At 36.5% G+C, this 17,870-nt stretch overlaps 1 protein-coding gene across 3 annotated transcripts; it reads left to right on the top strand.

Annotated features, from left to right (window-relative positions):
* The first annotated feature begins 11,670 nt into the window (after positions 1–11,670).
* Positions 11,671–15,166, top strand: LOC141695254 (uncharacterized). 3 transcript variants are annotated; one of them, XM_074499507.1, is made up of 5 exons: positions 11,671–11,821; positions 12,419–12,619; positions 12,929–13,017; positions 14,039–14,146; positions 14,650–15,166. In XM_074499507.1, the coding sequence occupies exons 2-5, from the start codon at positions 12,439–12,441 to the stop codon at positions 14,863–14,865; spliced, it is 594 nt and encodes a 197-aa protein (XP_074355608.1). In that variant the 5' UTR covers positions 11,671–11,821; positions 12,419–12,438; the 3' UTR covers positions 14,866–15,166. The 3 variants fall into 3 exon arrangements, with proteins under 3 accessions (XP_074355608.1, XP_074355609.1, XP_074355610.1); XM_074499508.1 differs by having other exon boundaries at positions 11,685–11,773; XM_074499509.1 differs by lacking the exon at positions 11,671–11,821 and adding an exon at positions 11,847–12,088.
* Positions 15,167–17,870: the final 2,704 nt, after the last annotated feature.

The raw sequence follows: 17,870 nt of genomic DNA, 5'->3' as shown, positions 1-17,870 counted from the left end.
AGATCATTCATTGTCTTGAAATTCAAATGGGATAGCTTCTTGTGCCATAGCCAACTTTCAACTGGACTTGCTTTGCGGAAGAGACAAGTAATAGATTCTGCATCTGTAGAGTTGAAGTCAGCTAAGTACACATTTCCTTTTCTAACTCCAGTTAGAACCACTTTATTGTCTTTCTTACTGGTGACAACACAGGCTTCAGAATTGAAGGAAACTGTATTCCCTCTATCATATAGTTGACTGATGCTCAGCAAGTTGTGCTTGAGACCTTCAACTAATGCAACTTCATCAATGATGACATTCCTTGTTGAAATCAAGCCATATCCCATAGTAAACCCTTTGCTGTCATCTCCAAAGGTTATGCTAGGGCCAGCTCTCTCCTTAAACTCTGTGAGCAGGGAGAAATCTCCTGTCATGTGTCTTGAACAGCCACTGTCCAAGTACCATAGATTTCTTCTTTTTCCCTGCACACCATAAAATCAATCAAGTTGATTTTGGTACCCAAGTTTCCTTGGGTCCATTCTTGTTAGCCTTTCTCCTAGACTTCATTCCTCCTGCATCTTTAGACTTAGGCAACTTTGAGTCAACCTTGATCTTAGATGCAGTTGGTTGAGGTGTAGGGTTAGTCACAGAATCATTTAGCACATTTGGAATTTGATAAGGCATGGATTGTGCAAACATGTTATTCCACATAGGCATATTGTATGGCATTTGAGGCATACTAAATGCAGCAAGATAAGGATTGTTAAAATATGGCATGTTTGCAAAATGTGCATAAGGATTCTGTTGAGACATAACAGGCATAGCATGCAGAGGTGATACAGACATATTAGGCATGGAAGAGGGTACAGGCATGGGAGTTTTCTTAATAGATTTGCAATTAGCAGATAGATGATTAACACTACTACAATGCACACAGCTTTTTCTAGGAGCATACTTATCAGGTGTGTAATTGTTATGTTTGTTAATCCCTACCTTCCCATTTCTATTAGATTTCCTTTTAGTTTCCTTTTTATCCTCAACCACTTTGAGCCTATTCTTTAACTGTTCTAAGGTCATGTGCCCTATATTCACCTTACTGACATCTTTGGATGTGCTTGCTTCTCCTTTGACAAAGTACTTGGAAGTTGAACCAAACTTTTTGTTGAGCTTCTTTAGATTTTCACTTTTAGAAACATCTGCCTGTTTTAATTGAGGAACCTTCAACGGATGCTCCTTTTCTTCCTTCAACGGATAACTTTCATCATCCGTTGATTCCACATCCGTTGACAGCCCATCAATTAATTCCAGTTTCTTTTTGTTTTTATCCCAGGCAGTCTCACAGAATGATTCAATTCCTTGGACCTTGGCAATTTGAGCACTAACATCCCTAGATGTCTTCCAGGCTTTAATCACCTCTTGCTCTCTCTCTAATTGATTAGAAAGTATTTCTACTTTCTTAACAGATTCAGCTAGTTCATTTTCAACAGATATACAATGTAACTTAGTTTTCTCTAGGTCAATCAACTTATCTTCTAACACAGCATTTCTATCACTTAAAAACAGATTGTTCTCTTTAATCCTACTATTTTCTTTAACAAGAGATTTAAGAGACACACGCAAATGATACAATTCAGTAGACATGACATTAAAAGCATCATTACACTCTTTTTTAGTAAGCTGTGTTACGTCAGTAGTGATTACCTGGTTGCTTGATGAACTACCTTCATTTTCCTCAGAATCAGCCATGAGAGCCAAGTTGACATATTCCACATCTTCATCCTCTTCTTCTCCATCAGCTGCCCAGTCTTTCTCTTGAGTAATGAAAGCCCTCTCCTTTTGCTTGAGCAGATCAAAATATTTCTTTTTGTAATCTACTTGGTCAAATTTCTTCTTTTCAGAAGTTGGCTTTCTGCACTCACTTGCAAAGTGTCCACTTGTACCACAATTGTAACACTTGAACTTGGATTTGTCCACCATGTTCTTATGAGGTTTAGTGGCTCTAGTGTTTTCCCTGAATTTCATCTTTGCAAATCTCCTGGACAGAAATGCAAGATGCTCATCAATACCATCAGAGTCATCTTGGCTGGAGTTGTCTTCATTCTCAGCAACTTGCTCTTTACCCTTGCTTGATTCTGATTTGCTTGTGCCAATTTTGAGACTTGGCATTGTCTTCTCCTCATTCCTGGTTTCCATCTTCTCACTGTCAGCTACAAGAGCAACTGTTCCTCCTTTTCTCTTTCCCTTTTCCAACAGCTCATCCTGCTCCATCTCAAGTTCATAAGTCTTCAAAATTCCATATAATCTTTCAAGAGTGAAGTTCTTATAATCTTGAGAGTTTCTCAAAGAAACAGTCATGGGCTTTCATTCCTTTGGCAGAGACCTAAGAAATTTTAAGTTGGAATCCTTGACTTGGTATACTCTACCATACAGCTTCAGTCCATTCAACAGCTTTTGGAATCTATTGAATGTGTCATTTAAAGATTCATTTTCTTCAAAATGAAAATACTCATACTGTTGAATGAGAAGCTGCATTTTGTTCTCTCTGACCTGCTCAGTTCCTTCACAGATAATTTGTACAGTATCCCAAACTTCCTTTGCAGTTTGGCAATTGATGACATTGTCAAACATATCTTGATCTAAGCCATTAAATAAAATGTTCATGGCTCTCTTATCCTTGCGGATTTCTTCCATGTCTTCAATAGTCCATTCTGCTTTTGGCTTGGGAATGGACTGTCCAACAGCAACTGTTGCAGTAGCAGCTGTGGCTACTTTGTGAGGGATGTGAGGAACATTTTCAATACAGTTGATGTAGCTTTCATCTTGAGAAAGAAGATGTAAATGCATCTTCACTTTCCAGTGATGATAGTTATCCTTTTCCAGGACTGGGATTTTTACACCAATATCCTTCCTATTCATGATGGTAATAGGAGGGTTCTTCTGTGCACTCATCTTTGTTAGTTTCCAAGATCTTTAAACTCTTTGTGTGTCAAGAGCTTGCTCTGATACCAATTGTTATTCCTAGTGGACTAACAATGAGATTTACAGAAGGGAGGTTGAATATAAATCTCAAAACTTTTTCAAGTTTTGAGCAGTTTCAAAGGCTATGTGTTTAAGATGAACAAGTGTGTGAATTGCTTTAAGCTAATACAGAAAGATATATATTTAAACACAAATGTAAAGAACACAACAGACCTTAAAAACTTTTCTGGTGGATTTGTTGTTCCACCAGAGATGGTATTTCAGAATATCTGTGATTCAAGAAGTTGATCACAGTTGCGTCCTAGTACAAACTAGATAAATTTTCTCTCAAGATTTTTCTAAACAGCTCTGGAAAATTCTTATCTAATTACTAGCTGCTACTTGGTTTATATATCACCAAGTTTACAAGTGAAGACAAAGATAAAATACAATAATAAAATGAATTCTCCACTTGTTTCTTCTCCATTTCACTCCAGTACATTGTTGACTATTGCCTCTTTGTACTAGAGTAGAACGGCTGCTTTTTCTGATGTTCCTGAAATAGGCTACCACATCTCAGTTATCTCTGTCAACCCATGTGCCTCTGTCTGCAGTTACAACTACCACTTATCAACTGCTATTTAACAGAACATCCGTTGAAGCCTTCATCCGTTGATGGCTTTATCCGTTGATGTGTTAGCAGTTGAAGCTCTATCCGTTAAAGCACTCATCCGTTGAAGGATGTTATCCGTTGAAGCTTTAGAGACATCCGTTGAAGCTTTGTTTCTCATCCGTTGAAGGTCTTTAAGTTATCCGTTGATACCACTTCATTTATACAAAATTACAAGGCATGAAATATTTACAATTGGCCTTCCTATTTGCATATCCTCTAGTAGTCAACATGACTTATAATTTCTCTCAACTTCTAAGAATTATATCTCAAATACAGAGACTGAAATGTGCTACAACACTAGACTTATTTCTAAGTAAAGCTACACCATCAACGGATAGCCAAAGTGGTCTTATCCGTTGAGGCTACAAACACTAGACTTCTACTTAAGTGTTTTGTTAAACATATCATCAAACTAATGCACATATATTCCTAACACAGATGCACGAAAAAGAACGAATACAGTTAGTTAAGTATAATATATTTAAACGTTAAACGAGGACAGATGCATAAAAAACGGAAGCAATTAGTTAAATTTAACAAAATTTTAATTTTCTTTCTTAATTAAGTTTGTAAAATAATTTAATATACTTATATTAAATCATAGAAACTGAAAAAAATTAACGTAAAAATTTAAGAAAATAAAAAAGCCGTGTGCGTAGCACGGGCATATTACTAGTTTTACACAATATTTTAACTTCTGAACTGTATGATCTTTAATCTATAGTTTCTGTAGGACTTAAATAAACAAAATTGTTGTTGATACTTTCACTATTCGAAAATAAAATATGGAATCTATTTTTTATCAAAATAATATATAATTACCATATATAAATTATAATATACATTGAAGTTAATAATCTAATATATATATAATAGAGCAAAGAGGGGGTTAGTTGAGACAATTTATTCAATTAAAATTACTCAATTACCCGTGATAAATACATATTAATAAATATCAAATTTAATACTATATATTAATTACATGTAGCTCATTAATTATTAATAATTATATATATATAAATAAATATATATATATATACTACTTCATTATTGACTATTATTCACATATTAAACAGAATAACAATATATTCATATATAGAGTACGTTCGTTATGCACACCGAACAAAGAAAATGAAGGTAAATAATATAATTGAACTTAATTTCTTCTAAATCCATTAACATGATATTGTCAAAAAATGAATATTCATTCTCAATGACAGTAATCGTAAAATTCAAAATTTCAAAATACTTTCAAGTACATTTTTTACGAACATCATTTATCAGTTGTCTGATACAAAATTGGAAGAAAGTTAATTTAACAGCACAAAAATTACATATATTTCATTGATGTAACATGTACATAGGTTATTAACGCTTTTAAAAATATTTGTGCCTCGAACGAGTTATAAAGTACACAAACTGAAGAAACTCATCATCACAACAGAGGTTATTATATGCAGAGACGCAAATAATTACTCATAACATAATAATACCGCATTTATAAATATATATTTCACTTAACAAGTATGTATAAAAATTTTATAATAACCGAGATTAGAATATGTTGGAAAATATGGGTATAAGTCCCATATTGGTAAGTCATATTTTTGAGCATTATGACTAAAAGATGTGTGAGATATGATGATATTCTCTTAATAATGGAAATTATTATTTTCCATTAGAATTTGGCTCAAATATTATGGCATAAATTAATTTGATTTTGTTTCAGATTAATTGATATGGTGTATGTCTTGATATATTTAATCTGATTCTGTTTCAGATTATTTATGGAATAGAGTAGCTTGCAAGTATTACACCGATTCCATAATTAATGATATTTAATTATGGAAAAGAGTAGCGCACAAGTCTATCTACACCTATATAAACACCTCTAAGGCGTTAGGGTTAGACACACCAAAAACATATTCGCCTCTAAACACAAATCTCTCTCTCTCGGTGATAGTTTCGTGCACGTTCAAGCTCGCTGAAGGTGCTCGTTATCCGTAACGCCGCCGCTACCTCGTTTTATCCTGGGAGGCTATCGACTCGCACATACGGTGAGAGGCGAAATAGCTTTAAGGAGACAGTTTCAACTGGACTCGAGGATCTCTCTTCTGTTTATATCTTTTCTTCCTCCGTTTGATCTCGTTTACTCACGCACACACTTGTTTGATTATTTGTATTAATCGCAGATTGTTTTAACAATCTTAAAGCTATTTTTTTATATACATCTGTGACTGATACATCTGTATCTGCTTGTTTTGTTGAGTAACAGATCGATGGAGAACCAAACTGTGAACGATTCGATGAACATGACGGCTGATCCCAACGCACAGATCACTGGATCTGATGGGGGTCAAACGCCTGTTGGACATGTGCCTTCGGGACATATGCCTGTGGGACACACTGTCATTGGACAGTTTAGTGTTCCTCTTGGACAGATATCGGCAGGATTCACTCCTCTGATCATACCTGCGGTGCCTACTGGTGTGCATACACCTGTAGTACAGACGCACGTACCATCTGTTCCACCCGTGGTGCCTGCTGCACCTGTTATGCCAACTGTGCCTGCTGCACATGCTGAAAAACCTGAGAAGTTCAACGGAACGAACTTCAAACGTTGGCAACAAAAGATGCACTTTTATCTGACCACGTTGCATATGGATCGCTTCCTTAAGGAAGAACCACCGTTGCTCACTGCTGAGAGTAACATGCAGACTGTGTATGCTGCTGATGCTTGGAAGCACTCCGACTACATCTGTCGGAACTATGTGTTAAATTGTTTGTCTGACTCGTTGTATAACGTATACAGCGCGAAGCCAACAGCTAAGGTCTTATGGGAGTCACTTGACCATAAGTATAAAACCGAGGACGCTGGGGCAAAGAAGTGGATTGTTGGCCGCTTTCTTGATTATAAGATGGCAGACTCTAAGACTGTGGTCAGTCAGGTGCAGGAACTGCAGGTGATCATTCATGACATTCATGCTGAGGGAATGGTCATAAGTGAGTCTTTCCAAGTTGCTGCTGTTATTGAAAAGCTTTCACCTGGATGGAAAGATTTCAAGAACTACCTTAAGCACAAGCGAAAGGAGATGTCTATGGAGGATCTTATTGTTAGACTTCGTATTGAAGAAGACAACAGAGGGTCCGAGAAGAAAGTTAACGTTGCCACTGAGAAGGCAAACATGGTGGAGCATGCTCAAAGCTCCAAGCCCAAGAAGGCTAATTTTGGTAAAGGGGCAAAGCTGGCACCCAAAGGAGGGATTTCGAAGTCGAAATTTCAAGGGAAGTGCTACAACTGTGATAAAGTTGGTCATAGGTCTTCTGACTGCAAGAAGCCCAAGAAGCCCAACAAGAAGAAAGAAGCAAACATGGTAGAGAATATCTCCAAGGAGATGGGTGACATAGACCTCTGTGCTACGGTCTCTGAAGTGAACCTGGTCGATTCTAATCCACGTGAATGGTGGATTGATACTGGTGCTACTAGGCATGTTTGCTCAGACAAGGCTGTTTTCTCTAGCCTTAGAGCTTCCAATGCTGGTGAGAAGCTCTACATGGGGAATTCAGCAACTTCTACCATTGAGGGTGAAGGCACGGTGATCCTGAAGATGACCTCTGGGAAGAATCTGACTTTGAAGAATGTACTTTATGTGCCTGATATTTGCAAGAACCTTGTGTCTGGTTCTCTGTTGAATAAGCATGGCTTTCGCATTGTAATAGAGTCAGATAAAGTTATTTTGTCTAAGAGTGGTATGTTTGTAGGCAAGGGTTGTTTAACTGATGGGCTTTTTAAGCTCAATGTAATGTCCGTTAAGGACGATAATGAAATGAAGAATTCTTCTGCTTACTTGCTTGAGTCTCCTAATTTATGGCATGCTAGATTAGGACATGTAAATTATGACACTTTACGACGTTTAAGTGCAAAAGAATACATACCTAAACTTACTATCGATTCAAAACATAAGTGTGAGACTTGTGTTGAGGCAAAATTAACGAGATCATCATTTAAACGTGTGGAAAGGAACACCAAAGTGCTAGACCTAATACATAGCGACATATGTGATTTAAAATTCGCTCCAACAAGAGGAGGAAACAAGTATTTTATTACATTCATAGATGATTGTACAAAATACTGCTATGTATATTTGTTGAAAAGCAAAGACGAAGCTATAGATAAATTTAAAATCTATAAGGAAGAAGTTGAGACACAACAAACTGAGAAAATCAAAACGATACGAAGTGATCGTGGAGGTGAATATGTTGAACCGTTTGGGGAATTCTGTTCACAACATGGTATAATCCATGAGGTCACTGCACCATACTCCCCTCAGTCAAATGGTGTGGCTGAAAGGATGAATCGCACTCTGAAAGAGATGATGAATGCGATGTTGTTAAGCTCTGGGCTCCCACAATCGATGTGGGGAGAAGCCATCTTAAGCGCAAATAATATTTTAAATATTACGATGCGCAAGAATAAGGATGTAAGTCCTTATGAAATGTGGAAGAAAAAGAAACCAAGTTACCAACACCTGAAAGTGTGGGGGTGCCTTGCAAAGGTACCGATCCCTACACCAAAGAAGGTGAAGATAGGTCCTAAGACTGTGGATTATGTCTTCATCGGATATCCTCCACACAGCACTGCATATCGGTTTCTTGTTCATGAATCCAAGATTCCTGATATTCAAAAGAATACCATTATGGAATCAAGGAATGCCTCATTTTTTGAGACGATGTTTCCCTGTAATCCAGGAAACCAACAACCTACGACGTCTAAATGATCTCATGAGTCTGTAGATGACGATAATGAGAGTGACGAAAGTGAAGACGAAAATGTGAGGGTAGTGAGAAGGAGCAAAAGACAACGAACGGTGAAATCCTATGGGTCTGATTTTATGACCTATTTGCTCGAAGAAGGTGACCCAAAAACTTATAAGGAGGCGGTTACCTCACCTGATGGGCCTATGTGGAAAGAGGCCATCAAGAATGAAGTTGATTCAATTATGCAAAATCATACTTGGGAATTAGTGGACTTGCCAACTGGTTGCAAACCATTAGGTAGCAAGTGGGTTTTCAAGAAGAAGTTGAAAACTGATGGCACTATTGATAAGTATAAGGCCAGACTTATAATTAAAGGATACAAGCAACAAAAAGGCCTTGATTACTTTGATACATATTCTCCTGTAACGAGAATAATGTCCATAAGGATGATGTTTGCTATTGCTGCAATGCGTAATCTAACTGTACATCAAATGGATGTGAAAACAGCTTTCCTAAATGGAGACATAGATGAAGAAATCTATATGGAACAACCTGAAGGGTTTGTTGTCCCAGGACAAGAAAGGAAAGTGTGTAGATTGGTGAAATCATTGTATGGTTTGAAACAAGCGCCTATGAAATGGCATGAAAAATTTGATGAGGTCGTGCTGGCCAATGGTTTCAAAATCAGTAAATGTGATAGCTGTGCCTATTACAAGGATAACGAGAACAGCTATGTCAAGGAGAATGACAATGGCTATGTCATGATGACACTATATGTAGATGATCTACTTATTGCTGGAAGCAATGATAAAGTTATCAAATCTACAAAGGACATGTTGAAATCAAGGTTCGACATGAAAGATATGGGACTAGCAAATGTAATTCTGGGAATTCAAATTTCTAGAACATCAGAGGGTCTCGCATTAAGTCAACCACATTATGTTGACAAGATCCTTGAGAAGTTTCTTAAGGATGACTTTGAGAAAGCTAGGACACCTGTGGATATGACTTTGCACCTATCCAAGAACAAAGGTGTAGCTGTTTCCCAATTGGAATACTCGAGGATAATTGGTAGTCTGATGTACCTCATGAGTTGTACAAGTCCAGACATTGCATACTCAATTAGCAAGTTGAGTAGGTTTACGAGTAATCCGGGAGCTGATCACTGGAAAGCGATTATAAGGGTACTAAGGTACTTGAGGGGAACTCGAGACTATGGACTGCGCTATGGCAGATACCCAGCAGTATTAGAAGGATATACTGACGCAAATTGGATATCTAGCAAGAAAGCACTTAAGTCTACGAGTGGCTATGTGTTTACATTAGCTGGAGCGGCAATATCATGGAAATCCTCAAAACAAACGGTGATAACTCATTCCACGATGGAAGCTGAGTTTGTGGCACTAGATAAATGCGCCGAAGAGGCTGAATATCTACGTCAGTTTCTGGAGGATATTCCAAGATGGCCAAAGCCTGTAACTGCAATAGGGATTCACTGTGATAGTCAATCCGCTATTGGCAGAGCACAGAGCACGATGTATAATGGAAAGTCTCGTCATATACGACGACGACACAGTTCCATTAGACAATTGATCTCAACCGGAATTATCACTATTGACTATATACCGTCAAAGGATAATATCGCGGATCCACTAACCAAAGGGTTATCAAGAGAAGTGGTTGAGAAATCATCGAGAGGGATGGGCCTTAAGCCTATTGCTTAACGGCATCATGGTGGACACCCAACCATTGCTGACTGGAGATCCCAAGAACTTGGTTCAATGGGACAACTAAATCATGATGACCAAATCACTGTGGGGGTAACCCCTGGCATGTTCCTATGATGAGGAAACAGTGAGACCCGTAAGGTACGAGGTTAAGCTTTGAGCTTTTAATGATCTTTGATGAATACATGGAGCTCAGGAGTGAACGCATGGAATTCAGTTGAGTAAACGCGGGTTACTTTATAAGATAAAGATCACCTATGTGGGAGAGAAGTGGGGCCGCTTCAAAGGAGAATTGCGAGGCACAATTCTTTAGAAACTTCTGCAGAACCAGGACGATGTTCCATGGCCAAAATGGACATACTCATGAGAGCTGAACGAGTCAGAAATGATATAGTGATAAGTATATCATCGTTTACATAAACGGTCGAACAGTTCAAGGACAAGCACGTCTACTGTCTACCAGTAAAGTCGGTATGCTTACTCGAGCGAAGGTTCAAGGAGCATTCTCTACCTATCGTATGCTATATCTGATCGAAGAAACTATCACCAAGTCAAACTCCGTGTCTGTCTGTCTGTCTGTCTGGTGTGTGCTACTAAGATCACCAATCTCACCCATGTGGGGGATTGTTGGAAAATATGGGTATTAGTCCCATATTGGTAAGTCATATTTTTGAGCATTATGACTAAAAGATGTGTGAGATATGATGATATTCTCTTAATAATGGAAATTATTATTTTCCATTAGAATTTGGCTCAAATATTATGGCATAAATTAATTTGATTTTGTTTCAGATTAATTGATATGGTGTATGTCTTGATATATTTAATCTGATTCTGTTTCAGATTATTTATGGAATAGAGTAGCTTGCAAGTATTACACCGATTCCATAATTAATGATATTTAATTATGGAAAAGAGTAGCGCACAAGTCTATCTACACCTATATAAACACCTCTAAGGCGTTAGGGTTAGACACACCAAAAACATATTCGCCTCTAAACACAAATCTCTCTCTCTCGGTGATAGTTTCGTGCTCGTTCAAGCTCGCTGAAGGTGCTCGTTATCCGTAACGCCGCCGCTACCTCGTTTTATCCTGGGAGGCTATCGACTCGCACATACGGTGAGAGGCGAAATAGATTTAAGGAGACAGTTTCAACTGGACTCGAGGATCTCTCTTCTGTTTATATCTTTTCTTCCTCCGTTTGATCTCGTTTACTCACGCACACACTTGTTTGATTATTTGCATTAATCGCAGATTGTTTTAACAGAATATACCCGTGCCTCGCTCGGGTTATAGAGCTAGTTAACAATACTAATGAGTTTCCTTTTTCTAATTCATCATTCGATTGGAACACAAACCGATTTTAGAATTTTAAAACAAATCAACGCCATTGAATTTAGACAAATAGATAGGAAAGCACAATAATCATATTAAATCAGTATACTTTTTTAATATTTTAATTATATTTAATACAATACCCTTATTTTTTTGTAGTTTTAAATTAATATATATATACACAAAATTATATTTTTAATATTTGATAAAATTTAATTTTATGTTATACTTTTTTTTACTAGATTTTAGATTATACTTAATAATTTATTTAATTAACTAATAGTAAAATCGTGGATTCTTAGAAGTGACCTAGTTTACAATCAGAACATCGAGCAAGATCGGGTTAGCTACTTATTACACAGTCTTCTCCTGCTAAATTTTAGTACTACGGTATTGCATAAACTCATTTCGTTTGTTATTTTCAACATTTACGTATACAGAACTCCTATTTTGTGTTGATTCACCTTCCATGAATTATTGTTTTTTTTTCAAAGAATGACTACCAAAACTATGCTTACGTGTTCGAAGATTTATTTTGTTTAGGATTATTACCCACTATTTTATGGAAGAGAAGTTAGTTAGTCTTGATTGTGCCCACTAGGTGTTTGATACAAGTTCCCTAAGAACAGTTTTTATGGACTTGGTGTTAAACTAGAAGTACGTACTGCTTATCGATTTATATTCTTATCATTTAGCTATGATAATGTTGAGTTACAGGGCAGTGCTGACAGGCTTTTTTTTTAAAAATACTTTTGGGTTCTTAATTGAGAAAAATTCCCGTGCGTACTTAGTGGAGGGACACGAGTACGTAGTGTATAATGATAGAATTGGTTTTTTCTTTAATCAAGTTGTGTAATTACAGTCTACAGATGTATCCTTCGTGCACTAACATTAAAAAGCGTTTGTACTCAGTACTTAGGAGTATCAAACTCTTCTTAATTTGATTTGATATTTATATATGAACAAAACCGATTGTCCCGGACTTAGGTTCTTGAGCTGAATTGATAATGGAGCGCCATCAGTTATCGGAAGAGGCAGCATTTAAACTACAAGAAGGAATACAGTTGTTGCTCTCGCAATGGTCTTCTCTTCAAGTTGCGGTCGAGAATGAGTTTGGTGGTCCTGATTCTCGCAGGAAATCCCAGCAGTTACCTGTTGATCTCTTTTCATGGTTCACCAAGTCAAAAGGTATATATTTACAAACTCATTAATGAAAAATTTATTCTACTTGCGTGTTTACAACTTACAAGTGTAGTGGGTAGGATTCTTTACTTTCTTTTACTGCCTCCATGCAGCAAATTGTTATGCTGTCTTACGCACGTGAAGTATTAAATACTTCCTCTAGGAGCTTGAATATGTATGAGCAGAGGTTGCTCTGTTGTAGTACTAGATATGGAACTTGATATTCTACTTTTTTAGTTTGCAAATGTATTATTTTGTACGTAACTAATTATCTCGCGATTACTTTGTTGATTATGTTCTTTATATTGTGGGCAGGGCCTATTTATATTGATGATTTGGAGAACATGCTTGATGACTTTATGCTTTCTCTTAACACTGAACTTGATGATGGCAGCATTGAGGAGGTACTTTCCCTTTCATGATCTCAACATTTTATTCTTTTGTTGGCGCAGATTTGATAGACTACTAAACTATACTGTAATCTGATGAGCACCTAGCCTTGCTGTATATTGGTCCTATGTTTTTTCTAAAAGAACTTTTAAAACAAAAATATGGTCTAGATTCTCCGTAGAACAAATTTATATTTTTAGTTCACTGTACTCATAGAATTATGCATGAAAAAGAGAGGTACTAAAGTTAGCTGTTCCACTGTTTAAGTTTTGTTAGGAGTGTATAAGGGTTTGTACCAGTTCTTTTTTTCCAGAAATTGTTTGTTTTAGATATTTTACCCCTGAAATAGCTAATTCTTCTGTTTATCTAGTGGGGATAATTTTGTGTTTAAAGTTATACCAGAATGCATCAGATTAAATATCATAGTTCTTCATGCATGATTGGTAAATGGTTATAATCCACTATGAAACCTATAATATGTCAGCCTGTACAGTTTTAGCCCTGAATGATTATCTTAGTTAAAACGACCATAAACTACATATAATAGACGAGGTGACCCTTGTATTTGCCAATTTGGTTTGAATTTCCTGTTTCAAATGAGTGACTTAGCTCTAAGTGGTCTTCCTAACAGTAGATCAACTGTTTTGAAATTTTTTTGCCTGCAAATGGCTAATTCGCTTCTAAATGAATCAAGGTCCAATTTTTCCCATAAACATAGTTCATGGTTCAAAGCGTACAAGTTGACATACCTCAGGGTCCATTGTATCATTGCCTTTATGTATTCTGTTCTATGCATAAGCATTTAAAGAAGTGGTACTCTTTTCACAGAATTTTTCAACAAGTATCTGTTCATTAAACATCATAGAACTTGCACTTTTTGCAATTGATGTGCATATTTTTGCATACTTTGTCCTACCCTTTCAACAAGTATCTGTTCATTGAACATCATAGAACATGCACTTTTTGCCATTATTGTGCATTTTTTGCGTACTTTATCCTACCCTCACTCTGGATTACTTCAATTTTCATGACCAGATATCTGAAAAATTAATGATAATGCACGAAGAATGTTTGGAAGGTAATTTTATGTCTATTGAAAGACTGAGGGATGCTCCCAGAGTTTCTGTTCCACAAATCAAACAGGTAATTTTATTCTTCTTCATAATGTAAGGTCATTTACTTGTTTTCCATGGAAATATGGTTCAGACTTGCTTGTAATAGAATGATAGTAGTGCTTTTCTTCCAATATAAATGAAGTGAAGTTTTTAAGACACTGAAGATGCCTTGATACGTTTATTTGCTCTTGATGTGTTGGCATCATATCGAACTGCTGTGTATTTAAACCGTCTGCACAATGTATGTAAAAGATACTTTAATAGTAAAGAAATATTAGCTTTTGATTAACGTGTCATAAGTTTTCAGCTTTTGTGTATGAGTTACGATGTCATTATAATTATGAAGCAGGAGTTCTTTGCTAATCCCAGAGGCTTAGATACTTCATTTTTTTTCCCTAATATTTTCTGAGCAAAATATATTTAGTATTATTTTTCTGTGTAGTCATTGCTTGTTTCTATTTGTTTTTCAGAGAATTATGTTCGTAGTTTGCAGCTTACTTATCTAATTACTATGCATATTCTTGTTTTTAGGATGCAAGTGACGATGACAATAGTGACGGGGTAGATTATAATGGGAGCTCTGTGGAGAAACATACTGATATGGGAGTTGATGCCCTTAAATCCCTGCCAAATGGTGCCCAAGATGATATGATGGTGGTTGATGAGCCATTGCTCAAAAAAACAGCTGAAGCAGAAGATGGATGGACAGTTGTTCCTTCTAGGCGTAGCAAAGGTAGAAGGAACTAACTTGAAATTATGAAGGTCATTATGGTCTTCAGTTGCTGGCTATTGCTTTATGTTTGTGAAGTTTTTTGTTTTTTTGGCATCTTGAGTTTGTATTTGTCGTTGAGGGAATGAAAATGTATTATAGTCACTGCTGAAATGTTCATCTGTCAGTTCTGACCGGTACTCTTTTACCTTTTTTTTGAATCCTGGATACTCTTTACATTATATTTATGATGCTAAGAAGAATTGAAGAGATGAAATGATATTGTAATTTAAACTTTTGTAGGACTTGCTATAGCTCATATTAATTTGTTTAATTTTATTTGTCCCTGTAATTTTGTAATACCAGAAGCAAAGCATATTGAGCAGTCTGTCACACGTCACAAGGTCACCAGCACAACGGAGGATCATCCACTTTGACAACTTTCACATTTCTATTTATAGAAGTTAGTTATATAGTTTCTGCTGAATACAGTACTAGTATAAATATGATACAATCAGTAGCTATTAGACATTTTATACACATTTTCTCTCTCATGTAACAAATTTTTCAGATCTAGTTTTAATGTAAATACAAGTCTATCTTCTTGATCAATAACAGCAAAAATAACATGGTATCAGAGCTTGTCATCATGATTACGATCTTCATCAACGATTGATTTCGCGGTGTTCATTGTTATTTTCGCCAGAATCTGCATTTTTTTTACCGGAATCTGCATCTTTCGAGGTTTTATCTTCTACATTTTGCAATTTAGATGTTTAGTTCAATTGCAAGATTGTGATTCGATTGTTGATAGCTGTTGATCTATTTGTTGCTTCGATTACTGCGATTTTCTTAGTCAAATTGTTAACCTGATCGATCGATTATTACGAATCATCTAGTTCTGAAAAATGTCGAATCAAACTGATAACGATTCAACAACTCAACATTTTTCTAATCTAGATCCTTCAAGCGTATATTACATTCATCCTTCTGATGCGAATACGACTCAGTTAGTTTCGGTTAAATTTAGCGGTAGCAATTTTAATAACTGGAAGAGATCAATGATGTTGATTTTATCAGCGAAGAACAAGTTAGGGTTTATTAACGGAACATTGACTCCACCTGAATCAAATTCACCTGATTATGCTGCTTGGGAACGATGTAATTCGTTAGTGATTTCTTGGATTTTGTTTAATCTTGATGAAACCATTGCCAGAAGTGTTTTATTTCTCAAAACTGCAAGATCAATTTGGAAAGATCTAGAGGAACGTTTTGGATGTTCTTCTATTACTGAATTGTATTCTCTGGAGCAAGAACTGATAGAGATTACTCAGAATAATCAAACTGTGTCTGAGTTCTATACTAAGATCAAAACAGTATGGGATAATATTGATGATGTAAATCCCGTTCCTGTATGTACTTGTGAGAAGTGTACTTGTGAATTGGGGCATAAATTCATTAAGAAGCAACAAGAGCAGAGGTTACTGCAGTTTTTGTTCAAATTGGATGATAAGTACAGTGCAGTCAGGGGTCACATTATGATGATGCACCCATTGTCATCTGTATCTCAAGCTTATAGACTGGTAGCTCAGGAGGAAAACCATAAAGAAATTTCTCAGAATTCACACATTGAGAATGTGGCTTTTGTTGCAGATAGGAGGCATTACAGTAATAATTAGAAACCCTTTGTATCCAGTAATAACCAATTCTTTCATAGGCAAGCACATATTGGTTCAACCTACAACTTGAAACCCCAGAATCCAGCTTTTGCCTACAGTTTAAGGCCTCAGAATCCAACTTTTTCACCTAGAAGGCCTTCTAAACCAGGAGCTAATTACTTTTGCACCCATTGTAAAGTACAGGGGCATAGCATTGATAGGTGCTTCCAGATTCATGGATTTCCACCAGGGTTTAAAGGGTTTAAGGACAAGAAAATGTCTCATACTGCTGCTGCTGTTGCGACTACTTTTCAGAATCAGATTCAAGCTTCTAATGAGAGTGATCAGCCTGTTTCTCAAGTCTCTAATTCTGATTCTCATCATTGAAATTTCACAGATGAACAATATAATCAACTGCTGAATTTGCTTAACAAGCAGTTTTCTTCTACTGATCAGTCATCTGAAACTACTTCAAGTCATGCACTTCTAGCAGGTATATGTTTAATGGTTTCTTCCAGGAATAATTGGTTGATGGACAGCGGTGCCACTGACCACATCTGTCCTGATATAGGACAATTTGTGAATTACAAATCGGTTTCTGATGTTCATATCACAATACCAGATGGGACTAAAATTCCTGTTTTACACAGAGGAACAATCATTCTTAATGATAAAATCACTCTGACAGATGTACTACATGTGCCAGATTTCAAATTTTATCTTATTTCTGTCACCAAGCTTTGCAAAGATCTAAATTGCAAAATGATTTTCTCTGACAAACAATGTGTTCTACAGGCCCATTCTCAGAAAGAACCACTGATGCTTCTTGGTAAACTGAGTGATGGATTGTACACAGTGTATCCTAGCATAAAGAATGAAGATAACTCACATGCACATGTTCTCTGCAACGCTTCTCAATCTCACAACTCAGATGCACTCAAGCTGTGGCACATGAGGCTGGGCCACTTACCTTTTTCTCAAATAAAGATGTTGTTACCTGAACTTAATATTTCATCACTTTCAAACTCTATTATATGCCAGATTTGTCCAGCAGCTAGACAATGTAGGCAGTCATATCCTCATAGCTCTAGTAAAACAACAAATGTACTTCAGCTGTTACACATTGATATATGGGGTCCTTATAAGACCAAAACTTATACAAATTGTACATTTTTCCTGACAATTGTAGATGATTTTAGTCGATATACGTGGGTTCATCTCATGAAGCACAAGTCTGAGGTGCCTATCATTTTAGAGTCTTTTGTTAACTATGCCGAGACCCAATTTCAGACAAAAGTTCTTTGTGTTCGATCAGATAACGCTTTGGAACTTACAGCAGGTGCTCTGAAACGTTTTTATTTGTCCAGGGGAATTGTGAATCAGAC

Source organism: Apium graveolens, chromosome 11 (assembly GCF_009905375.1).
Source record: "Apium graveolens cultivar Ventura chromosome 11, ASM990537v1, whole genome shotgun sequence".
NCBI lineage: Eukaryota > Viridiplantae > Streptophyta > Magnoliopsida > Apiales > Apiaceae > Apium > Apium graveolens.
This window is presented reverse-complemented; position numbering and strand designations above follow the sequence as displayed.

What these genes read in the sequence shown, in the direction of transcription:
- LOC141695254 (XM_074499507.1), top strand. Translation starts at nt 12,439, where the DNA reads ATGGAGCGCCATCAGTTATCGGAAGAGGCAGCATTTAAACTACAAGAA. An exon ending in ATGGTTCACCAAGTCAAAAG is followed by an intron (nt 12,620 to 12,928) that starts GTATATATTTAC and finishes TATTGTGGGCAG; the next exon opens with GGCCTATTTATATTGATGAT. An exon ending in CTGTTCCACAAATCAAACAG is followed by an intron (nt 14,147 to 14,649) that starts GTAATTTTATTC and finishes TCTTGTTTTTAG; the next exon opens with GATGCAAGTGACGATGACAA.